We start from the raw sequence: 26520 nt of genomic DNA on the forward strand, positions 1-26520 counted from the left end.
AGTAACATTTGCCAACCAGGTCAGCGAGTCCGACCCATTAGTCGCCACTTCCGACATGCATGGGTTAGTGAAGATTAATTGAAACCAGGACCTTCACGGTTTACTAATGAACATGAAATCCGACATTGAAACATGCTTCCCCGGATGTACACCAAAGTTACTTAATACTGCTACCTGGAAATGCTCCATTAACGGCTTCAGAATTGCTGAAAGGGTTGGGCAAGAATGGGTTTGAACAGTGACTGACTATGGGACAATGTCTGATTCCATGCAAAACCTTTACAGAGAGTGCCAGAAACAATTCAAATCAGCGGATTTGTGGTTAAATCCTCAAACAACAGAGATCAAGGATTTCTCATTGTATCTGTCTACAATGAATTAAAGCACACACGTAAATAAAACAACACGCAGATGGTACCATATACAATTAGTATTTTGTATTATTTTCAATGCCGTTTCTAAATAACAATTTCCGATGTAAAATCCGATCCATAATTTCTAAAACATGCTTTCAACCGGAAGTGCCCATGCTGTCAACAAACTTCACTAATTTATACTTAGGCTCTGTGCGCTAAAAGTAATACTATTATGGATCAGTCTAATTTTACACATGGTTAAATTTGATTTAAGAGCGTACATGAAGTAGGCTGCACTTATTTGATGGCTGTCAACTGACTTAGGAGATCAGCAACCGGCTAGTCGGCGACTGGATGTGGTCATGGCGCGCTGGAGAGGGAATTTCGAAAATTTGACGAAATCACTCATTACACATTTAACAGGACTTGAGGTAATAGAATCTCTAGTTAAACATGGCATCTTAAATATATTAGTCTCCCACTGAATGGTAAGAGTTTCTCCCGTTTCCCCGCCTCAAATAAAATTTATTCATTGAACTATCCAAAAATTATTAACAAAACGTGACACAACAATTACTAGAGGACTCCCAAAGTATGTGTAATATATAAGGTGAAGCTAGTTAGTGTTACATCTGTTAATCAGCAGGAGAAAGAATATGGGGAATGGAAGAACTCTGTCCAACCAGGGATACTCTAAAACAAGGATAGGTCACTCGCTTGCTTTCTTTACCATTTGTATCCAAAAGCGAGCTGAATTTGACGCTCTGGTGATTTCGACGATTACATTGTTAGCGCTATATGGAGGAAGTTTGAGCATGATCGGAGTGCACAGTTTCATCGGTAGGGCGGATGCCCATTTCCTGTCGTGAGACTTTTCATTGACAGTTGAAATCATGAAATTAAGTTATGTAAAGAAGAAATGAACATCAGTATTATTTACCTCGATTGTTAATACCACTTCAGATGCAAAATCAATTTCATGTATAACAAAAAATAGTGAGCAAAATTCAGCAAGATCAGTCGTCTGCTAGTGACAGGTTCTGTATGAAACAGGAAGCCCAGTGTTCTCGAAGGTGTTTCAAGGCAACAGGACACTGGGTCCTGTAAGTTTCAGATCTCTGTCTGAAAATTCACAGGACCCACAGAATAAAGTTACCCAAACATTTCAGATTTAACATTTCTTAGGATTGGCATTGAAATTATTAACATTATATAATAACAAACATAAGATTTCTAAACAGCACACAAGTCTCACATGCCGCAAATAACAACTTCACACAAAGACATTGTGAAATATTCAGTCAGACACTGGGGCTGGTGGGTTGGTGATTTCTGTCTGACCACTGGTGAATCTGCCAGATTTGTCAGAGGGTCAGACGCTATTAGTGAACACTGGAAGCCATGTGATCAAAACACTCTCTCGCAATGCGGCGGGAAAAGTATGGCTTATTGTCGAAAACACATGCAAAATACCCGGATGTGGAAAGCGGCTACAGTTTCGCCGATGCGATGTCATCAACTCTATTTTTGCAGGAAACACATGATACTTTTGTGTGAATTAGATGAATATACCATTATCTCTCAAGGTTAGCAAAATCAAAACTTAAAATGATATTAAAGATAAAAAATATGTTTTTGTCATATGTCGTCGAAAACCCCTAACACTCTGATACTAATTAATGTGTGCCTCGTCATGCTCCAAACACACAGTGACTTGGCTTGTTCCCAGCGCAACTTCAGTTATGGTTAACAGAACTTCAACCAGATTATTGTATGAGTTGGAATTTTACAATGAATGAATAAATGAATGAATTATAGACAGAATTAGGAGCAAGAATTATGTGAATGAATGAAAGAAATAAAAAAAAGAATAAAAGAAAGAAGTACATATGTGAATCAATGAAAGAATAATGATACACTGCGGCTTTCCCTCCCAAAACATGTTAAAGAACGCAAAAGTATCGCAAGAACACATGTTAACATCAGCTGTCCTTTAAAAAAATCTACTCTGAAACATTTTTGTTTACATTAATAATTAATTCAGATATCTTATTACATGTGGGGTGGGGAATGGAATGGACATTAACAAAATGGACACTGTCACACTGCCTTCAAAAATAAAGTGTAAAACTGTCACAAAGCGTTTTAAAACGCCTTTCCAGTTTTGTGAAATAATAAGATCAACAAGAAAGAAAGAAGTTATGGAACTATAACCCTCAAGCATCAATGGCGAATCAGATCAGATCAGTGATATGTCATATTTTTCACACACCTCAAATTCACCCTAACATTCCCTTTTAGGTTATGAAACTATCACTGTTACTTGCAAACACATTTCACCTGATAGTATATTCCCTTCACAAGAATTACAGGTGTATGTGAAAGATGTTCTTGAAGAAATAACTAGATACACTCAAACAATGGTGTGTAGTGTTTCAATGACGGATCAAAACAGATTGGCGAAATGCCATATTTTTCACACACCTCAATAATACCCTAACAATTTTTTAAGTCATAAAACTGTCACTATTACTTGCAAATACCTTTCAACTAAAGGTATGTTTTCCTTCTAAAAATTAAATGAATTTTGGAAAGAAGTTTTTAGTCTATCTTCGCGGTGAATTGAGAAACGAAGCCAATGAGCTATAACATACCGACTTGAAACTTTACTACAAATCTACTGTCCTAATACCAATAATATAACACTAATACCAATTATTTGACTTAAACTGAAGTGACAAAGTAGTTAACCTATCTTCTACATGTAGGATTTCAGTTGTTACAATACTCAGCGGACTTAACCAACTGTTGAAAACAAACCGGGCTCAATCTTAAATATTACGCTGCCACCATATTGGCTACACTGGTCACGTAGCGACCCGAGACATACGTTCACTGGCTTTTCGAGGAGTTTCTTCTCTCCCTCTTTAGAGGCTCCCTGCTCCAACTGAATACTTATCACACAATTGGAAAGGTTCGATGTGTTTCCTTCAGTTCTTTCTTCAGGTCTTTCTCTCAGATTCACCTCAGTTTCTGGCATGCCTCGGAGACTGGGTTCACAATTCATATAGATCAACAAGAGGTTTCCAGTTTTAACATCCGCTACAAATTGAATTAACTGATTTGACAGTTAGCTGTGCAACAATTAATCTTCGCCTGATGTACTTTTTTCTCAGGTTTTTCTTGACCCATGGGGGATTGCAAATAAAAATGTTGGATCGATGCTCATGATATCAGTCACCAGTCTCTCTGATCCATACCCCATTGCTTTAGGAGCACTTCCATATTGCTTGATAATCATTGCTGGGTGTTAAACAACAATCAAAAATACAAACAGTCTTACTTTGTTGGCATTTGTATTCTTTGGTTTGTACAGAATGAGCTATCTTACAACAATAGTATGATGCCAGTTTTGAGTGCTTTTAATTAAGTAAAACACCATGACAAAGGTCCTGCTTGTGATGTCCCACCCATATCCATAATTAGATTCTCATTTTGACATGGAAATGCCTTGTATAGTAAAGCCATCAACTGAAGTACTGCGCAATTGTTTTTGTTAACATGATGAGAGGCAAATTCAGTCCTTATGAATGTTGTAAAAAAAATATAATCAGCTTCACTGGATTAGCTAAGCCAGTAGTTATCAAAGCCTAGATTAAAAGTATAAATCCCTTGGTCATATGAAGCCAATCAGAACATACACTTACATGTACACCTCATATGTGAGTTGGTGCTAATTCTTCCTCTCTCTGGTCTTGCTTGGTGTAAACTTGATTATTAAACCATGAAATACCTGTGACATTGTTGACTTGGAATTTGATAAAATTGTCTAATGATTGTTTTCAATATGTTGCTTTTTAATTTCAGGATGGAGAGGAAAACTTTAGACTCTGTCAACAGTTTGCAATGTCAAACTTTAAATTTCACCGATTTCTAGATGTGGACAGTCACAAAGTGAACAGAGCCTTGGATGGGTAATATGCCTCTCAGCATGCTGTTTCTGACAGTACAGATAGAGGAATACCTGGATTAAATGTTTACAGATTAAATATTATTGTCAGGATTAATGTTATTCAGCAGCTGTCACAAGTTCTCTGTACAGTCTCCTTAGATACTGATAGGACAATATTAATGTACATTGATTTATAGAAAACACTCGATGCCGGTGAATTTTGGCATAAACATTTGAAAAGTTACTGTTAATGTCACAGTTATTTTCATGTTTGTTCGGTATTTCTCGGAAAGCATTTGATTAAATTGACAGTATTCTCAATTTGTTTTGAGGACAATTGATTCAAGCAAGATATATGAATGTCAACCTCTTTGTCGTGAATAACATGATGTCTCAGACATCGGGTTGATGAAGGAGCAAGTATAGGCACCTGATAAAGGAGAAAGTATATGCTCGAAACGTGTTATTCACGATAAAAGAGTTGACATCCATAAATCATGCTTTTCTCATGCATTCTACATGTAAATGCCCTTCAAAGATTTGACATTTGAGTATATAGAGAAGTGTGAACTTTAATTAGAAGACAAACATTAATGAAGATACAGTTCAGAGTTGTCAGTGTTATAAGTAAAATTATGAGAAATTTCATTTTGAATTTGATGATGCTAGGTCCTAAATAAGATTCACATTTGTGTATCATGTATTCAAAAAATAAATTCCTGCATCTCTATATCAACCAGTTGGCAGTTTCTATATCTTCTTTGATCTTGAGAAAACATATTTTATTTGTACATGTTCGTTGCCTTCTATAATCTTCCAGATGTCATTTGCTTGTTTGTCACACATATTTTATTTGTACATGTTAGTTGCCTCCTATAATCTTCCAGATGTCATTTGCTTGTTTGTCACACCAAAGGCAATGTGTGAAGCCCGCGATATTACTGGAATATTGCAAAAAGTGGCATAAAACTGAAGTCACTCACTGATTCATTTGCTTGCAGAATGCGGACAAAGTTTGAAGTACATTCACAGACTGAGAAAGCTATAGCTCTGACTCAGCTAACTGAAGAGTTCTTGAATAGTCCGATATTTGAAGACAAGAATGATGGCAAGGTATTGATGTATTTGGTTACCATTTCAACGTTGTTACAAATCTGTGCTGAACTGTACCTAAGCAACTGCCTGGTGCTAGACATGCTAAATAGTTGTACATTTACATGTACATTAACTAACAAACTAACTCAGTGTATCCTTGGCATAACTCTCATGTTAAAGTTTAGATTGTCCCTTCATTCAAATATTATGGCAGCATCTTTGAAGTACCACAGAGGCCGTTTCATTTTCCACCTTCCGTCTCTTACTGATTGGAGAGGATGTATCCTCAATCAGTGTATTTCCCTTGTTTCCGATGTTGCCCATATTTGAATTGTCATTTTTGCCATTCCCATCAAACGTTTAGACTCACTTAAAACACTCACTATATGTTATGAATATATATGTGTGTGGTTGCATCAAAGACTGAATTTTCCACTAGCTTGGGGAAAACCAAGTGCAAACTATGCAGATGAATTCCCTGAGGCTCATACATGAAATTGCGGAAATGCAAGTACAAATATCGTACATGTGAACAGCTTCTTTTTGGTGTAAAGCTTATTTGGAATTTGCCAATTTTCATTTATCGTGTATTGAACTCATGAAAAGAACTTTGTTTTACAATACATCACTTCATGTGTGAACAGTACCATAACTGTATGGATGTTTTGCGGTATTTAGTTTAGAACAGTTGCCTGAAGTATGTGGCTATGTGTACACTAGTGAATCTAAACTTTTGATGGACAGTACAGTAAACTCTTTTGTTCAGTGGCTGCTGATCAGGTATTAATGTTTTATTGTGATTTAGTATCTGTTGAGTTTGCTTGCAGACAGATACACACTACTCTATCCTATACCTGTTATTCCTGTTGGCGGACAATCCCACGGCAGCAGACTTTAGACTTACTCTACCCCAACGTGAGAATGGTGAGTCACACATTCACTTAATACATCTTTTCTTTAGTGTTTAGTGTCAGCTGGCCAGGAGCAGAAAGTTGATGGTTCGGTGCCTGTACATGTCATACCACAAGACATTTAAAGAAATGTTGTGTATGAGCAATAACCTTGTATGCAGTGTAAAATCCACATTGCCTCACCACCTTACCTTACATAGTGTGAGTTGAGCCAAATGCAGATGTTAACAGACTCATTCATACAGTGTTCATGACTGGTGTTTCAGAGTAACAGGACATTACAGGACATCCTATAAGTTTCAGATGTCTGTCTGATACACTTAAATTTCAAAGGACACATACTTCAGATGCGTACATTTCTTATATTTGGCACAGAAATTATTAGCATGCATATAATTTGTGAACAGCGAACAAGGGTGATGTATCACATGTAACAACTTCAGTCAAAGTTGTTGTGTTATATACAGTCTGACACTGAGGCAGGCAGGTTGTAGACTTCCATCTGACCGTTGGTGACTGCTGGATTTGTCCGAGGGTCCAACGCGGTTCATGAACACTGCTCATAACATGGCACGAGAGCTGAATGATGAAAGAGATGCAGCCTGTGGACATGGACCACTTCAGTGACTCCCATGGTGACATGTTGCCAAAGCTCACTCCAGCAGTGGGTTGGATATTGTCACAGTCTTAGTGGTGCAATCATTAAAGCAATGATGCTTCCATGGAAAGTGACCAGTAATGTTCTGTTTTCACATAGACTGCATCTGTGTGGTGTGTCCAGTTTACAATTTGAAGAAGAAGAAGTAGTTTATTTTGTATATGTGAGGCCATTCGACCTACAGTATAAAATAGTACATAGTATAGATGCGTTACCCGATATGTATATAATATGGGTCAAAGAGGCAGATTTTACTAACATTATTTTGGAGAATACACTTATTATAAATATATCACAAGGTTGTTAGTCATGTTACATATCTGAGGACATTGGATGGAGATAAGGTGACCGGTTGTAGGTTTATATAGGATGGTACATTATATAGTTGAGTTATCAGATATGTACATACCATAGATCAAAGAGACCATGCTGTTAACACTACGTCACAGAATAAACATATTTTAAATATTTCACAGAGTTGTTAATATAGTAAATATCCGAGAAGTATACACAGGCTTCAGGCAAAGACGTATTTCCCACTTGATAACTTTAGAATTATACATTAGCAACATTTTCACTGACAGCATCTAAACATTTTCTGGTTTGACTGCGTGCCAAGTATTTTACACCCTGGCCTAAACATTTCAAACATACCAATATATGAAATGTTATATAGTATGGTTGAATTTCCAAATGGGTATACAACACAGGTAGAAAAAATGAATGTGCTAACACTACTATGCTGAGTAAACATATTTCAAATATTTTACAAGGTTGTTTATTATATTGGTATCTGAAGATGTACAGAGACTTTGAATCGAAATATAATGCCCACTTGATGTCTTTGGAATTAGGCGTTGGTGAAGGCCATCATAGAACTTACAGTTGTATATAACATGTACTTTATCTTCAACAGCTTTACAATGCTTACATAAAACAACATTATCATTAACACTAGCCAGACCTTTTCTCATTAACTGAATACCAAGTATATTACATCCTGATCTAAACATTGTAAAGATTCATTTATTTTCTTTACTAATGTTAGACAAAAGATATTTTTCACAATTCAACAAAGATTTATGAGAATAGTAGAAACACAGTGATTTGTGATCATGAAGGGATGAGTGCCACTCTTGGTAAAGATAATCATTAAGTCTTTCAACAAATTTACAAATAAATGTTTTTGGATCACCAACAGATTGTGTGTTCCATATAATTCCAAACCCATATCTGAACAGTAAATGCTTAGTATAACTTACCCATGGTAGTCATTTTCTAGATTCAGTTGACAGTAAAAACTGACAACATTGATAAGGATATCTATCAGGATGCATGTGTAATAATCTTGGCCAGTATTTAATACATTTTACACAGTAAACATTTCACAGAGGGCGTTGATCGCTTTCCCCATAAGCAACAGCATTTGGAGATCTATAAACAATTTGTAGCATAAATTTGCAGAACTTTAGATGTACAACTTCAATATTCTCTCTCTTTTGAAAACCCCAAATGTCAGAGCCATATGTAAGTATTGGTACAATTTTCTTATTGAAAATATATAATGCATCAGAAAAACACATATCATACCGTCGTATTAATGACTTAACAGGCCAGAGTGCTTTACTAGCTTGCTCAGAATGATTTTTACATGCTCTAGTCCAGATTAATTTGGGTGTTATCATAAATCCAAGGTACTTACAGTTTCTACTGGTGAATCATTATATAGCCATTTTTCATTTTTAGACATTGGACCACCCATCTTGAAGACAATAATCTTACTTTTATCAATATTTATATCCATGCCCCAGTTGTAAGAATACATGTGCAACGTGTCAAGACGACGTTGGAGTTTAACAACAGAGTCAGCAACCAAAATCAGATCATCTGCAAACAACAATGCAATGATGTTTAGCATTTTTTCAGATATAAAAATGCCATCCTGAAATTTAGTTTCTGGTAAAACTTTAAGTTCATTTATGAACAAAGAAAACAGCACAGGGCTGAGGACACGGCCTTGACACACTCCACAGGAGCTGTCAAAATATTCAGTTAATTTTCCACCAAAGTCATATGATGCAATAGCTTTAACATTACTCAGCATATTTTGTATCAAGGTAAAAAGTTACCATGAATTCCAGTTTGTAAAAGAACATATAATAATTTATACCTGTTAACCATATCAAAAGCCTTACAAAAGTCTATAAAAGCAACATATAGTTTACCACCTTTGCGAGTTATGTATTTCTGTACAAGGGTCTGTAGAATAAAGATACTATCAACAGTGGAGTGATCCTTTTTGAAGCCTCCTTGGTATTCATCAACTAGTTCACAAAATACCAAATAGTATTCCAATCTTTTATTTAAAACTGTAGAAAAGAGTTTGCTTAAAACATTTAGTAAAGAAATTCCTCTAAAATTGTTTGGATTACTCTTACTGCCTCCTTAGCAACCAGTGATGGTTGAAAGAGGTAACTATGTGGAAAGGAAAGTTTTGGGCCAGTGACTTGGTTTGTGGTTCGATCAGGTGTACTTAAGCCCTTCTGGACTTGTGTTTATTTTTTCAGGTTGTCATATGGCTGACATGCCTTTAAAAAATTCCCCACACATACCTATTCAGAGCCACACTCATTTGTCCACTCACCCCTAGACCCACCGGTCTACAAAGCAATAGCTTTGCTTTGATTTCAGAACCTGTAGATGACTTTGACTGGTCTGCTCACCTGTTGGATGGAGAGGATGTGTATCAAGGAGGATATGCAGATTCTCCGGTAACCATCTTTGATTAATGCTGGGAAATAAATCGACTTCTTAGTCTGTGCTATCTGGAATAATAATCTTGATATGTGGAATCACATTCTTGGTAGAGCTGTGTCATCTTGTAGAAGCTCATTTGTCTCTGTGTCATGTTTTATGTCATGTATCAGGTTACAGGTCGATTTGTGTCCTTATGTTTTGTGTTATGTTTTCCTGTTTCAAGCAGATCCCATCAGATGATGAGAGTTTGTCTGATTCTGATGAGGATGACCGACCTCAACACCAAAGTAATGAGGCGATTGTCAGTCAGTCTGCTGTTGTCACAGCAACACATGACACATCTATGCTGGTTACACACGAGTCTGATGTGGTCGAAGACAATGGATATGGCTGGTTAATGAAAAATCTAGTGGTGCAGTACTGGAAAGGCATGAGTCGTGAAGAGGATACTATTGACAACCATTTCAGTTCGAACTTAGTGAGAGATTGGTAAGTTTTTTTTTAGAAAGGCACTGTAGCACTGGTTAGGAGTATTTCACATAGAATGTGTATTTTCCCCTGCATGCTTTTGACTTCCCTCCGTAGTATATTACTTCTATCACTCCTGGCACGCCTCTAATGCACCATGTCTCATAACGAGCACTGAGTTATTGAAATGTATTGCCTTTCTCAGAGGACTCACTTTTCAGCCCCTCCATGATTGTGGTCCATAAAAAATACCATTTATACACTCACTGTTTCTCTAGCCACTGGAACCCATGAAAGTCCAGGGTGGAAGAGGCCTTCAGCAACCCATGCTTGCCCTGAAAGGCGACAATGCTTGTAAGAGGCATTGGGTTGTCAGGTTCGCTGACTTGGCTGACACCTGTCATCAGTTCCTAGTTGCGCAGATCAAAGCTCATGCTGTTGATCACTGGATTGTCTGGTCCAGACTCAATTATTTACAGATCACCACCATATAGCTGGAATATTGCTGTCTGTGGCATAAAACAAAACTCACTTACTCTATTCCACATATGTGTACTGTAAGAAGCCCATTTCTGATGTTTCCAACCTTATGTTGCTGGATTGTTACGAAAAGCAGTTGACCTATGATCACTCTTAATATAGGCAATAAAATGAGCATTTCTAGAGGAATAATTAAATACATCCTAAATTCAGTTATATGAATAAGTGTCCTCTTGCCTTAAATGATGTCACTTTTCCTTATCTGAAATGCGAAATATTGCCGATGTCGATTGGTTGCGTTTTGTATTCAAGGGAATCATACAAGTCCCGCACCAACCCCCTGTACTGTAAAGGGAGCCGCACCTTTGTCACAGAGATCCAAGTCTTGAGAGAAGTGTTGTGGTGAGTTGTAGGCATGTCAATAATGTGTCATGATGAATTAACAAAGTGGTGTGCATTTACATTTGTTTACAAATTTCTACTTGTTTACAAGACAATGACATCTGTCTCCATGATTAAAAAAATAGTAAGGCTAGAGGACTCGTTTCAAGTAAGGCTAGGGGACTCGTTTCAAATAAGGCTAGAGGAAACGTTTCAATTAATTCCAGTTTTGTTTAGAAATGCATTTGTTTCGACATTATTGACATTGCATGATTCCCTTGACATTATCAAAATTACCTTCCCGACATTGACATTACATATTAACAATTTACATTATGTGATCTCTGACACAATAGACATTACATGTTTTGCTTTACATATTTGACGTTTACATGGGACGTTTTCATATTGCATGATCAACATTGTCATTTCATGACTGACATTACACTCTCAACTACATGATTTGTAAACATTGACATGTGATTGGCATTGTGTGCTTGATGTCACATCATATGTTTGGGTTTTGTTTGATTTTGTTGGCCAGGATGATGTCTGGTGTATCAGACCTGTTCATCTTCCAATACAAAGGAGGCCGCTTCATTCTGCGTGATGACATCTCCGTGTCCCATCTTACTAAGGTAAGGTCTTAGATGGAAGAATTTGTTCTTGTGGTTATTTTCACATAAACTATCACCTTATTTCCATGCTTGTTCAGGTACTTTTAGCACCATTCCAGCTATATGATGGCAGTCTGTAGATTATTGAGTCTGGACCAAATAATCTGGTGCTTGCCATTATGACTATCTATCAATGTAATGAATAATATTGATACAGATCAACCAAGTCAATGGACTTCTTTCAACAAGCATAGCAGGGTTCCAATTAACACTTTGAGGTATCAGATTTGCTGTACAAAATCTTATTTTGCTACCTGAAGACAACACACAGTAGGAACTACTTGCTACTTGGTATGTTTAGTGAAACTGCTTGTTTTCATAAGTTAGTCAGCATTTTCAAAGGATAGATCTCCACTTGTGCACTTTCACTTGTAAATTTAGCCATACTGGTATTATACTTCCCCCAAATGCTGATTGGAGCTTTTGTTGGTCACTGAAATTGTGACAGTGAACAAGTCAACCCAAGTGTGCATTCGCATAAGTATAACATTACTGCTTGATAATGAACATTTGTCATTTTTTGCATAAGGACGATGAAACATCATCTACTAGTACAAGGAGCCCTAATACAGGTCCATATGGCTAAAGACTGGGAGGGAATAATTAATACAAAAGAATGCTGCCACCTGCTATTGGATTTTGCTACCTATTTTTAAACCAGTTAGCAAGCATTTGCTACTTGCTCAAAAAGTTAATTTTGAACCCTGTATAGTCACCTGTATTGCGAAGTATCAGACTTGTCACAGATGTATGTCTTTATGACAATATCAGACAGAAGAACTAAACTTCTATCAAAGAGTATACATAATGGAGAAATAATATCTTCGTTTTAGTCGCTGTACTGTAGCTGTTCTCATTGATGTTTAGTTAGTTACTACAAAACCTCTTGGTAGTGTCTCTAGTTGAAGTTGTCATCCTTCCAGGAGTGTGTTGAGAGCTTTGTTCAGCCGTTCTGCAAGCATGGGGTCCATGTACAGGTTCTGCAGACCTTTGTCCAGGAGATTGTGTCTCGGAGTTGCCTTGGTCAAGACCTCACTACAGTGCCCATGACCTACCAAGCTTTTACTAAGACAGTGTCCCAGTTTCTGCAGGACTTACAAACTTATCTCTCAGGTCTGGAGAAAAGAATTATCAGGAATGGTGAGTGGACATGGCTGTGGGGGATAAACAATATAGAAAGTGATGGTTCTAACTGATGATATCCAGAGTGTTTGTTTTCATCAGCTTTTGAAGGAGTCCATTTCCATACATATTGTGGAATTCATTGAGATCATTTCAGACATAATCATTTTACATGATGATGAGTGAGTGAGTGAGTTTAGTTTTACGCTGCACTCTGCAACATTCCAGCTATATGGCAGCAGTGTGTAAATAATCGAATCTGGACCAAACAATCCAGTGATCAACAACATGAGCATCGATATGCACAATTGGGAAGTGTTGCCATGTGTCAACAAAGTCAGCGAGCCTGACTACCCGATCCCGTTAGTCGCCTCATAAGACAAGCATAGTTGCCTTTTATGGCAAGCATGGGTTGCTGAAGGCCTGTTCTTCCCCGGGACCTTCACAAGTCACATGATGATGAAATTGTGCTCTGATGTTAAGGTAGCAATGTATGATTGTATGGTAGAATAAAAAAATCCAAGAATGGAAAGTGATTGTGAAAATGTTTTTGTTTCTAGAAGAGGTAATGACTCTATCGATGATGTCGGTGGAGTTGCAAACATGGAGTCAGAAGATCAGCTTGGTGTACTCCCTGTATATCAACGGTGTGGCAGCTGCTGCCAGTCTCCCAACCAACAGTCTGAAGGCTTCCCATCTCCTTAGTGTTTTGTACAACACTGTGCTCGAGTATGACTCACTTGGGGAATTCACACCTGACATGGTAGGTCATTGGCTGTATTCTGTTCAAGCCATCCCTTCTCTAAATGACACACTTATGGTATTCACACCTGACATGGTAGGTGACTGGTTGTATTCTGTTCAAGGGATCCCTCCTCAGTATGACACACTTACGGTGTTCACACCTGACATGGTAGGTCACCGGTTGTATCGTGTTCAAGCCATCCCTTCTCAGTATAACACACTTTTGGTGTTCACACCTGACATGGTAGGTCACTGGTTGTATTCTGTTCAAGACATCCCATCTCACTAAGCCACATTTATGATGTTCACTGCCAGTATATGTTTCTCATCACTGTGCTGGGTGGTAACTGTTTGTAGCCTGCTTCACTACAGGCTTAGCTTCAACATAACTGAAAATTCAAATAACTTTTTAAAGTAGTGGTAGAGGAACTTGTTGTCTCTCAAGCTTGATGTTGTTTATCTTATATCTCATTGTATGTCATCTTTATTGTTGAATTGTGTGTGGATCCATTTTGATCATGTGATGTCTTAATTGCAGATCATGCTGTTGCTGCCGATGTGGATGCAGACATCTCAGCCCTATCTGCAGATCATCGGAGACTGGATCAACAATGGCCACTTGGATGACCCAATGAATGAATTCGTTGTTCAGAGGTAAGTACTGGGCAAACCTAGGTAGAACATGGTTTCTGAGTGAGTGATTGAGTGCGTTTAGTTTTAATATCCACTCAGCAGTGTTGCAGTTATGGCAGTGGTTTGTAAATAATCGATTCCAGACCAGACAGTCCAGTGATCAGCAGCATGAGCATCAATCTGTGCAATTGGGAACTGGTGACATGTGTACACCAAGTCAGCAAGCCTGACAACCCATCCTTGTTCTGTCAAATGACCAGAGTCACTGTATCTTTCAAAAGGGCAACCAGTAAAATCAGTGTTTAGCATACCTTGAGATAGGCAGAGAGGCCTTTCATGGAGGCAACGATGCATCATACTAGTGACAGATTGACTTAAAATATGCTATATATATGCGTCTGGATGCACAATTGTTATAGTTCTTTATTCAGTGTATTCACAGACAACCTTTGTAGAGGGAAATGCTTGAACTTATATGTAATATTTCTTCCAGAAATGACAATGTAAAGTCAGTAGATGAGACCTTCTGGGAGAATGCTTTTGTCCTCCACATGCCAAAGAGTTCAACAAACTCAAGTGTGCTCAGCACAACTATTGCCCAGTTTCCTGAGCATGAGCAGGTTTCTGTGGCTACAGCTTGGGCTCCCAAGTTCCTTCAGCCAGTTGTCAAAGATATTGTGTTAACAGGAAAATCAATGGAAGTGCTTGAACATTTAGGACAGTTATTTCAAGTCATTGGAAATAAAGATGGTATGTGTTGATTAAATTGAATGTAGTGTGTTTGAGGGGATATTAGGTTATTTATCACTTGGAACATATTTTCTGATTTTCTAGATGTATGCAAGCATGCTTAGTTTTCATGGGACTGACATGTCATCCTCTAAGTCATTGATGGAATACTGGATGGAAATATATGTGGTTATATACTTATGAATCAAACAATCTACCAGTATTGAATTGACATTATGTTAGTCTTTCTTGAATACTGTGAAATATCATTTTCACTGTATGTTCTCTGTTTCTTTCTGCAGGTAGACCAGATTCACTGTATGACACATTTATGAAGTCTTTGGAAAAGACACTTGGTTCTAAGTCACCAACAGCTGGTATATCACAGAACAGAAAAAGGGAGACAACTGTGTCTACGCCAGTCCTGACTCCAAATATTGAACATCAGATGAGGGGCCTAGGAGTCTTTGACCCTCTGCTGAGAATTAACTTTGAGGCAGTGTTCAGCTATTTGCATGTGGGCCCAGTTGAATCTGATGATGACAGGGAGCTTAGGTGAGGCAGATCTCTTCACATTATGGCTGGAAATCTGGAGATTTAGAAAAATACTGAACAGATAGAGTGGGAAACTCCTGCACATTCCAGAAACCTGCTTGAATACTTATGGCCTTAAATTTTTTCATGTTGCATTTCAACTTTTTGGAACAACAGAAATACAGTTGATACTGAGATACCCATCATATAAGGCACATTTGAAGAACTACCGTTTAAACAATGCAACCCAGTGTTGATCCCACCCACACCTTCCTACAATGGTGGCATAACATGTAGCACCATAAGCCATCAACTTGGTGATTGAAATCTGGGTTATCATATGGACTGATCATATGTTTATATTATTATGATTTTTGTGGTGGCTTGGGTTTGCTTGTACCCATTGATATTGTACAGTTATGTTATCATTAATCATACTTCCAGGAATCCCTTGCCGTGTCAAGAAACTTAATTCATCTGCCTGTGAGTGTTTGTTACTCTCTTTGCCATCGGTTTAGACTATACCCTTGACTGTGATAGGTTACTGCGGGGCTTGAAATCTGAGAACCTACAACCTGTCGAGATGCTGCTCCAGGAGTGCCTGTATCCACACATACTTGACAGATACCATGTGGTGTGTTCAGAACTGGTTCGCATCCTTAAGGAGAAGTATTGTCTGATGGATTTCCTTACTGCCATGAGGGTGAGTACTGACTGACAGCAGTGGTAGTCTGTTTTCGGGGATGTTTTTGACATGTGTTAATTGATAGGGGACTACCGGTAATATGATTGATAGATGTTGGTCCTGATTATGGTGAGGCAGATGACTGTTAGTCATAGTGTGTAAGTCATACAGCTTTTGGGTTGGGTCAGATGGCTGTTGATTCTGGTGAGGGGTGAGGCAGATGGGTGTTGGTCCTGGTGAGTGAGTCAGATGGCTGGTGGGGGTGAGTCAGATGGCTCTTGTTCATGGTGGGGGTGCACCAGATGACTGGTCCTGGGTTTGAAGTAGGGTATGTGTGATGAGAAAGTAACAGTAGACCAATACATGACTACAGAAGCTACAATAGCTGATAGCTAATGATAATTCACTAGCTTTACAGAGTATTGAAATGATTATGGGTTTGGGGTTTTTTTTAAAAAATGTGGCTGTTTTTTTTTCTTGTGATGCTATCTTGATCCTTTTTGCAAGAGAGTATGTCTTCATTCTTGCAGAAGTTTTTCTTGATGGAGGCAGGTGACACCATGTTCAACTTTTATGCTGACATATTTGACAGGGTGAGTATCATACCTCACATTCATACACTATCTCATTAAGGATGGTTTGCTAGTCCATGGCACAGCAACTCTCAGCAGAACTTGTGATGGAGAAAATTATCACTTGCACATGTCCTGTTGCTTGAAGAATGCATGCCATCTGTGTTTGATGTTTGATTATGTTTAAACCATAATCAGTTATCAATGTCTTCTGTCGATCAGTTATCGATAAATGATCGACTACAAGTATGGATTTATGAACACAAGGCCAGCTGATGAGATGACTGTTGCATGATCGCTTGTAACAAAGATATGTCATATGACACAAGATCATTACTGATTCTTCTTTAGAAATGGATTAGGATACACTTTGACAAAAGGCTATGGAAAATCATGGAGTATTTCACAACTTATGTGAATTTGGATCACTATTTTTATAGTTAAGTGATATCAGTTATTTGCAGAAATCAGAATAGAATCTAAGAATAGATGTAACGAAGATCAATAAAGCTATCCCTTTCCAGCCTTGTTCATGAATTTGACAAGAATTGAGCCTTTTGTAAATGCAAATGTTTTCTTGAAGCCAACACATGTGTGGGAAAGCAGGTATTTTGTTGACAGTCTGACCAGTCAATCAAGTTATTTTCAGGAGTATTCATAACTAGAACATACTACATTTACGAAACCTTTAGACAAAAACTGTCAATAAACTGATAACTGATCAGGTGGTCAGAGATGCTGATTTGATTGACACATGCCTTTGGTTCCCAGTTGCGCAGATCAGAGCTCATGCTGTTGATCACTGGAATGTCTGGTCCAGACTCAATTATTTACAGATCGCCGCCATATAGCTGGAATATTGCTGAGTGTTGTGTAAAACTAAACTCACTCCTCATCAATCTGTGCACCACTAATATTCGAAATCTCTTTTTGAACCCTTTGGCTAGATTTGGGTTTTAATGTTGTCATTTTTTTGTCTGGCTATGAAGTTTCACTGTTTACACTATACAGTCAGCTCTCGTTTATCCGACACCTGTGGCTGCAGAGAGAAATATATCGGATTAAGGAGAATGTCAGATTAATGTATTTGTGTGAAAATATCAATGTTTACTAAATGCCAAGATTGTCATTCTGTGATTACACAATGGAATTCTGTTGCATGCATATCAGAAATGGTACATTTAGTTATCTTTGCCGTATGTACAAATATTCACAGTAATAAAAAAAACAATATGTCCTTGTTATCATTTATTAACATTCATAGATAGCATATCATACATATAAAATCGTATAGTCAATCAGCTTGGACAGTCTCGATGATTTCATCTTCAGTCAAGGTTTCTTCACACGACAGGTTTGCATCATATTCCATGAATTCACTGACAGGAACAGGTGCATCTGGGTAGAGCTTGTCAAGCGTTTCTTGTAGATCTTGGACATCTACAACTGGCTCATTTTCAGGGATGATCGGGCTGTCAGTGTCAGAAGGTGGCAGGATTTTCTTATGGCGCCAGCAGTTGATGATTGACGGCTGCTTCACTTCTCACCATGCTGTTTGAATGTTTGAACAGTAGGGCTTGTTTTATGTCCTTGAATGGACCTACTCCTAACATCAGTAAACCACACAAAAATACACCTTTTCAAGATACTTGTGCTGGGGTTTTCAAGCTGTTGAGGCATTAAAATCAGTCATAGAGACAATCAACCACTTAGCAGACTGTTTCAGGATGTCACATACGGTTGATCGTCCAATGTCCACATCAAATTTCTGCTCAGCAGAAGTGATGATTTGTGTCGTGTTGTTCCTGACAGATGAAGAACATGGAACAGTGGAGGGACCTCTCAGTGCTCAATCTTGTCCTCCATGAGGCCATGTACACACTCTACCCTGACGAGATAAACAGGTCAGAGAAACATAGTGTCTAGATCAATAATCCATTCATATCACAACTGTGAATTTCTGAGTATTTGAATTATGAGTATCTCTGGAAATATGTCTTCTGTCTGGAAAACTGGGGGTCAGATATTTATGTGTGCTATGTTTGAAGTTACGTTGGTGAAGGGTTTAGGTTAAAATTAAAATTAACTCAATTAGACATACTAAGTTTATGAACTCTAAATGTAGACATTATCTCAGTCCAGACATTCAATAATACACTGTGGATGTAATTGTATTAAATTGTCTTTTCACAGCTGACTTCTGTAAGTCAGTCGCATGTTTTGACAAACAGGAGACAGTGTAATAGATCAGGTCTATTATACACAGTACCTTAAGATATCTCTATAGGTGATCACTGGCAAGCTTTGCTATCTGTTCAGTCAGTGTTAAAACTAAATCATTCTAAATCATTGGCCCAAGTTAGTGAAGTAGTGGACAAATATTCTGCATCTTAAACACATGTATGATCTGGTACATCTGAGTCAACCACCCTTCCCCAAATTTATGCCATTCTATTATATAATGTTGTGAAGCATGGCATCTACGCTCAAAATGAATGACAATCAAGAATATTCAGTTTCCTTTAGTACAAATCAAAATTTCCAAACAAAGATGCTCAAGTTTTGAAGTCACAGAATTGAATTATGATGCCTTTTGATTAGCTTAAAAACTCTTGCATCTTTCATTTTGATTAGGAAGTCATTGTTCACTCTTGGTTCATATGATTCAACCTTCTTCTGGATTTCCTCTGATCATTATTCATAGACGTAACATTGTTTTGTAAAATATTGTGTTTCATTATGGTTGATGTGTTGATGTCACGTGTTTCAGACTGAGCGTAACTTTGGAGACTCCTAGCACCCAGGAGAAGTTTCCCATAAGTGTCACTGACTGTATCAAGCTGTCCTATGCGGTAAGATGTCCAACGTGGTCAATAAGGTCTAGATTTACCTGTATGTTGCTCAGTACTAGTTCTAAACACCACATAGACTGAATGTAGGGTGGTCATTTAGTAGGCAGTATGCCTGGAGTTACCCTCCACTACAGTTTCAAATGGAAGGTGATTGCTATTTATGAACTGTTACTTGTCAGTATGGTGTTAATACTTGTCATAGGGGTGATGGGGGAGTCTAGTGGTCAAAGTGTTCGCTCATCATGCTGAAGAACTGGGTTTGATTCCCCACATGGGTACAGTGTGTAAAGCCCATTTCTGATGTGACATGCTGTGTTGTTGCTGGAATATTACTAAAAGTGGCATAAAACTAAAATCACTCACTGACTCACTCACACTCACTTGTCATAGGGTTGTTACTTCGTTACTCAAATCTACCCGTGAAGGTCTGGGGTAGAATGGGTCTTCAACAACCCATGCTTGCCACAAAAGGCGACTAACAGGATCAGGTGGTCATGCTTGCTGACTTGGTTGAAACATGTCATCGGTTCCCAACTGTGCAGATCAATGCTCATGCTGTTGATCACTGGATGTATGGTCTTGACACTATTACTTACATATAGCCGGAATATTGCTGATTGTGGCATAAAACTAAGCTCACTGACTCGTTACTCAAGTCATCGGATTTCTACTTTCAGGATTGTTGGTTATCAGTAAATGGTTATCCTGGATTGTTATTTGTCATGGGATTCTCTCTGGTTGGATTGTTAGTAGTCATGAGATTCTTCCTGACTGGATTGTTACTTAAAATGCGATTGTTAATTGTGGGTTTATTACTTACAAAATTGAAACTTGTTGAAGGATTTTTAACTTTCTGGATTGTTACTAATCACTGTATTGTTTCTATTTACTTTTTTTATATATGTCACAAGAGTGTTATTTACAGGATAGTTACATACTGGGATTGTTGCTTGCTGGGATTTTTACTTGATTGTTACTTATAATTGAAATGTTTGTCAGGGGATTGGTACTTTAACTGGATTGTAAATTATAATATTATTACTTTAATTAATTACTACTTACAGGGATTTAGTTGTGGGATCGCTGCCTCATTTGATTGTAACTTATTTCGTGATTTCCAGCAGAGATTATTACTAGCTGGATGGTTGAAATGCTAGTGTTATTAACAAATGTATTTATTCAGGTTCCCTGGCCAGTAGACCTGGTGATAACCTCTAGGAGTCAGGATATCTACAACCAGATCTTCTCCTTCCTCCTGCAAGTGAAGAGAGCTAAATACTGCCTAGAGCAGCTCCGCTTCTTTGGTATGTCATTCGTGCATGCTGGTGGTATCTTCTCTGTGTGATGATTCTTGATAGCACCTGTGATATTTAAGAAATACAGTTGGCTCTACCATGTATAGTGTAATAAATAGAGGATACTAAACAACCCTCTGCGTAATACCATTTGTATTTAACGAGTGAAAATTTCGTAACAAATGAGCGAAAGCAAGTTTAATACTACATCTTTCACGAGTTTAATGCAAATGGTATTTCACGGAAGCGAGTTTTGTATTCTGTTTATTACTTTCAACACCAATCGCTAGAAACTGCAGCTACAGTGTGAGGACTACCAGTTTTCCTCGAGTCAAACAAGGTCCAGTACTAATGTGACAGCAGCATTCTGAACACTTATGGCGTGATACATCTAGTGGTATTACACTAATGTAATATTGCTGTAAAATATTACACTGCAGTATCTTCCACGGGCGAGTGATAAAGCACACTATTGCCCTGAACAACGATAGTGAAAGCACGAGGGTGCTTGCAGGATGCAGTGAAGTAGTTTGCCTTTGAAGGCTGTATGAGGTGATGACAACTGACGCCAATACATTGTGACGTTATGCAACAAGTGCATGTTATTATCTCTTAAATACTGTTGGTAGCTTTGATCTTTCACTGATGTATCTTTGAAACACAGTTTCAGAGCGTGTGCTTGTCACACTGAAGATCCAGGTTTGATTCCTCACATGAGTACAATGTGTGAAGCCCGTTTCTGGTGTACTTCAGCATGATATTGCTGGAGTAGAGCCAAAACTGACATAAAACTTAACTCACTCACTACTGCTCAGTTTATGTGCAGATCAGTGATGAGAATCAGATATATTACTATTATGCAACTAATCTTTCTTCCAAGTAGTCTCCGGCAGTGAGATAGCCTTGTGGTTAAAACACAAAGACCTGGTTTCAATTCCCACATGGGTACAGTGTGTGAAGCCCATTTCTGGTGTCCCCAGCTGTGATATTGCTGGGATATTGCTAACAGCAGCATAAAACTGATCTCACACTAAGTAATCTCCATTAAAGACGGTCTTCCTGTTATTATTGCACCCTATGGGAACTGAGCACCCTGTAGCTGATGGTAAGAGACTAATAAAATAGACTTTCTACTCATCCTGATTTGGGTAATCTCATGTCACAGGCTACATCGGATAAGTTGCAATGCTACCGTTGTAGCATATGCAGACTCTTTCACTGAGCAGGTCCTCGTAAATAGTCAGATATATTTCTGACTGCAGTCTTAGACAAAAAGACAAATGTTATTCCAGATCTGAAGAAGGAGGACATCCTGAAGAGCATCCACTTGTCTCAGTACGAGGAGGAGGATACGACACGTAACACTCGCATACATCGCATGCAGTTGCTGAGGTTCCGCCTCCTCTACTTCGTCAACAGCCTCCACAACTACATCATGACCAGGGTCAGTCTTTTTCTACAGTCACATTTACAACAGTTAATTCATCAGTGGTGTCCTGAGGTTATTTTGTTAACAGTTGGTGGGGTAATCTAGAGCATATTTCAACAACAGTGTACATACAAACATTCCAAGGGTCCGGCAACTGCTCTGTTTCAAAGTGGCGTTAAGGTCTTGACTTGTTGATTACCAGACTAAGGACCATGTCTGACCCTAAGACTCCCTCAAACTCCAAAGCTGCAGTACCTGTATTTTAATGTTTCTCCCGCATAATGACTGTTTCACACAGTACAAGTTATACATGGACTTCTAATATTGTCTGATTGCTTTTCTTCCATGACAGATCTTGCAGAGTACAGGGCTAGAGTTCCAGAGTGATATTGAGGCCAGTGTGGACCTTGACCAGATCATCGCTGCTCACAACAGCTACGTGAGCAAGATACATGAGCGCTGCCTGCTGCATCCCAAGGTGGCCTTTCTCAGGGAGGCTGTGCTAAAAGTCCTCAATCTCATCCTCAGCTTCCACAAGATCTGGGATCAGGGTGTGGATGAAATCAGGTCAGGAGTAATGCAGATCGTGTTTTAGGATGTACAAGATTTCAACCATGGAAATTTTTCTGAAAGGAGAGATGAACCTTGTGTTTTTAACTCATTCAGATAATCCACGGAGCAGACTTCACATGGTGTTCGTGATATATACCTTGAGATAAAAAAACAAAATGTGTGTGTGATTCAGTATGAGTTGAAACTGCTTTAAGCAATATTCTGTTGAAGCTCAATAAATGGGATTCAAACATTGTGTCCATATAGGGAATTCAACATGAGTGAATACTTTAACCTCAAGGCCACAAGGCTTGATTCCCAGCATAGTTTCATGGTTTCCCTGACCTGTATTGCTGGTGTGTTGCTAAAGAAATCCATTCTCGCTCTTTAACTGCTGAAAATATGTTTCTGTTTCATTCCAGTGATGTTGTTTGTATGCAAGCTTATGTTAGTATTTACCTCCTCCTAATATAATAGTGTTAGTTTTCTTTCTTGAGAAAATCAGTGATAACATCTCAGATGACAAAATACTTTAATGTAAGAATTTCTGATGATAGATATCTTTGCCCTGTTTCACAAAACTCTTGTAGCGCTACAACTGTTATAAGTCAGTTTTACAGCATAGAAAGTATGAATGCTATGAGAATAGTTACGAGCTCTTAGGCTTACGTGAGCTTTATAAAACAGGGCTCTAATTTTCAAGATAATTTTCTCCAGAACTTACTGTAATGTTATCACAAGGAAATCATAGACTACTATTATTTTGGGGTTGTCATGGCATCTCTCAGTGTAGGAACAAAACATGTACACGTAGGATTGGTTGGAAAGTCACTGGCATAGTTACATATTTAACGCAGTCACCCAGCAATGTGCTATTTCACTTGATTGATAGCAGCAGGAAATCCTCATTAGATGACTGGAGGCAACCTGCTTTTTCAGTCTATAACACTAATGTGTTCTCTATCAGAGTTATGATAGCTATTGAAGCTTTTTGTCCCACTGGCATGTAATGCGGGGGACATAGTCGACGCCTCCTCTGTCCCTTCGTCCATCTGACCTTCCGTAATCATTTTGTTTCCAGAGCAAAACTCAGAAACAGTTCAACATTTTTAGACCAAACTTGATAGATATAATATCAACCTATAGTTGTGCCTTTTGCTATTTACAGAGTTTTGCCATTTTTATTTTTTTGTTTTGTTTTTCCATGGAACATTCTGGTGTTAGTCTAATGGTGGGGTGGGCTTCGTTTCCGGAGCAGAACTTAAAAAATGTTCAATATTTTTCTGCAAAACTTAATAGATATGTGTAGCAGAGCCCAAAGTGGTGCCTTTTGCTATTTACAGGTTTTTGTGATTTCTTAGTTACTCGGTTTCCATGGAAACGATTCAGACTTAGTCTCAAAAGTGAGTGGTGTGTTTCGTTTCCGGAGCACATCTCAAAAAGTTCATTGTTGATATATGTGGTAGACCCCAAAGTGGTGCCTTTTGCTATTTACAGATTGTTGTGATTTATCATTTTCCCAGTTTCCATGGAAACGATTCTGACTTAGTCTCAAAATGGAGAGATGGGCTTCGTTTCCAGAGCAGAACTCGAAAACTAATCAAGATCTAACAGCAAAACGTGGCAGATATTTGCGGCACAGAGTGGTGCCTTTTGCTATTTACAGTGTTTTGGCATTTCTATTTTTCCTGGTTTCCATTGAAACAATTCTGACTTAGTCTCAAAATGGAGGGATAGGCTTCGTTTTCAGAGGACAACTCGAAAACCATTTGATGTCTTTCAACAGATCTTGGCAGATATGTGAGACAGATCTTGAAGTGATGCCTTTTGCTGTTTACATATATATGTCATTTATATTTTTCATGACTTCCATGGAAACAATTCAAACTTAATCTAAGAAAATATCAAGTAACTGTCAGATGATTTGTCCTTTCAAATATGTGGGGGCCGGTTGATATGTCATCTTCTGATGTTTCCTGTTATAATCTGTGACCGGTTAAATACATTTCATCTTAAGCTTTACATGTCTTATCTGTGAAGTTTTTAAGATTAACCTTGACTAAGATTGTTTTGAAAATCTTGCCTCTGTTTCAACATGTGTAACACATTTTCATGTGTTGACAGCATGAAGATTATTGAAGACATGGAACTTGAGTTTTCACGCTGCATACAGTTCTTGGCCTCTTTCCTTAACAACGTCATTAAGCGAGGTTCCTTCCCTCACTGTAAGTGTACATACAGTATCAAAGTAGGGTCAGTGTCCCTTGGAACAGATGTAACATACCCAGTGCAGTAGCCAACTAGCCCTGTGTCATATTTGAATTACTTGGTACAAAGTCTGAATGGCTGCATCCAGTAATGATTATTCTCTATATTTACAGTCAGAGTCTCAGTTATGATAGTGCACTGATATGTTCACCATGAAACATGGTGTTTCTGCAAGAGATCATAGTATCATTTGTATTTATAAAGATCCATTGGAAACATATTGAATTGAGGATAAAATTATCATTTGTTTGAACATTTCTTGTTTATTCCATTTAAATGCAAAATATTTGTTGTTTTACAGTGGAATCACTAGCTTTCGCACTCATCACGTCAATGGAGTACAAGGGGAGGTAGCTCCTGACGGAACATTAGGGGTGTTGCCACGGTGAAAAAAGTGCTATGTAATGACTATTTCAACTAAAATGTCTGTGATGGTTGTATGTACATAGAGTTTTGGAGACCTATTTGTTTTGTATATACAGTGTGAATGCTTTTTGTGTAAATTCTGTAATAAAACGCATAAAACCTGAAACTGTTTATATATACATCAGTGTTTACTTATATAATGCAGCCATCAGCTTTTTCACAGTCTGTGCTAAGATGGTGTCAAGATGATATGTCAGGAGAGGAGAAACATGTGGGAGAGATCAGACTGAATGTATTAGCTGACTTGTGATATGGCCAGTCTCGATAGTAGCTGCAAGTGTGAGAAATGATAAGGTGCTGTTATGATCTAGGATCAGAAAAGGGGCAGTGAGGTAGCCTAATGGTCAAAACGGGTGCTCATCACACTGAAGGCCCAGGTTTGATTCCCCACGTGTGTACATTTCATGAAGCCCTTTTCTGGTGTCCCCCGCTGGGATATTGCTAAAAGCGGTGTACAACTAAACTCACTCACTCACTCTTTCTTAGATGTCTTGTTGATCCCCCATACAGCATTCATTGTAATGATCCCGTCGGAAATCACTCTACAAATTAAGCTGAAATTTCACATGCCCTTTCCTACCATTTGAAGAGACTGTATCATTGTTCGTGTTTCAAATCCAATATTCAGTATTGCCTTTGTGGCTGCCTCCCTGATAAAGCTGCTTATGGCTCTTAAGACAATGTCATGCTATAAAAAACTCATGGGCCTGACTGAAAACTAACTAAAGGTTTAAGGTTCTTTATTGGAGTGTAAAGGTTCTCCAGTTGTTTTGGGTGCCACGAATATCTGTTCAGAGTTGTGTCCCTTGGGCAAGTCAGAAAAATGATTGTGGGTTTGAATCCAAGTTTGTCCTGATTATCTTTCTGGTTTGTCAGCACCATACCTATTATCATAAGTAGACATTCAGGATCTGTGTCACTTCAGGATTTCCTCACACATTAAG

General features: G+C 38.2%; 2 protein-coding genes across 3 annotated transcripts in view; both read left to right on the forward strand.

Annotated features, from left to right (window-relative positions):
* Nucleotides 1–26520, forward strand: part of LOC137277657 (protein FAM167B-like) — a 284520-nt gene that overhangs the window by 165625 nt on the left and 92375 nt on the right. The gene's annotated exons all lie outside the window — the stretch shown is intronic.
* Nucleotides 497–25682, forward strand: LOC137277642 (gamma-tubulin complex component 5-like). 2 transcript variants are annotated; one of them, XM_067809473.1, is made up of 22 exons: nucleotides 497–787; nucleotides 4224–4330; nucleotides 5310–5421; nucleotides 6231–6327; nucleotides 9664–9743; nucleotides 9956–10218; nucleotides 10990–11079; nucleotides 11603–11696; nucleotides 12659–12875; nucleotides 13418–13620; nucleotides 14140–14255; nucleotides 14728–14984; nucleotides 15266–15518; nucleotides 16038–16200; nucleotides 16713–16775; nucleotides 18567–18658; nucleotides 19525–19606; nucleotides 20790–20910; nucleotides 22194–22345; nucleotides 22683–22897; nucleotides 25007–25107; nucleotides 25452–25682. In XM_067809473.1, exons 1-22 carry the CDS (start codon nucleotides 719–721, stop codon nucleotides 25502–25504), a joined length of 3000 nt encoding a protein of 999 aa, XP_067665574.1. In that variant the 5' UTR covers nucleotides 497–718; the 3' UTR covers nucleotides 25505–25682. The 2 variants fall into 2 exon arrangements, with proteins under 2 accessions (XP_067665574.1, XP_067665573.1); XM_067809472.1 differs by having other exon boundaries at nucleotides 501–787; nucleotides 9953–10218.

This window comes from Haliotis asinina, chromosome 3, assembly GCF_037392515.1.
Source record: "Haliotis asinina isolate JCU_RB_2024 chromosome 3, JCU_Hal_asi_v2, whole genome shotgun sequence".
Lineage (NCBI taxonomy): Eukaryota > Metazoa > Mollusca > Gastropoda > Lepetellida > Haliotidae > Haliotis > Haliotis asinina.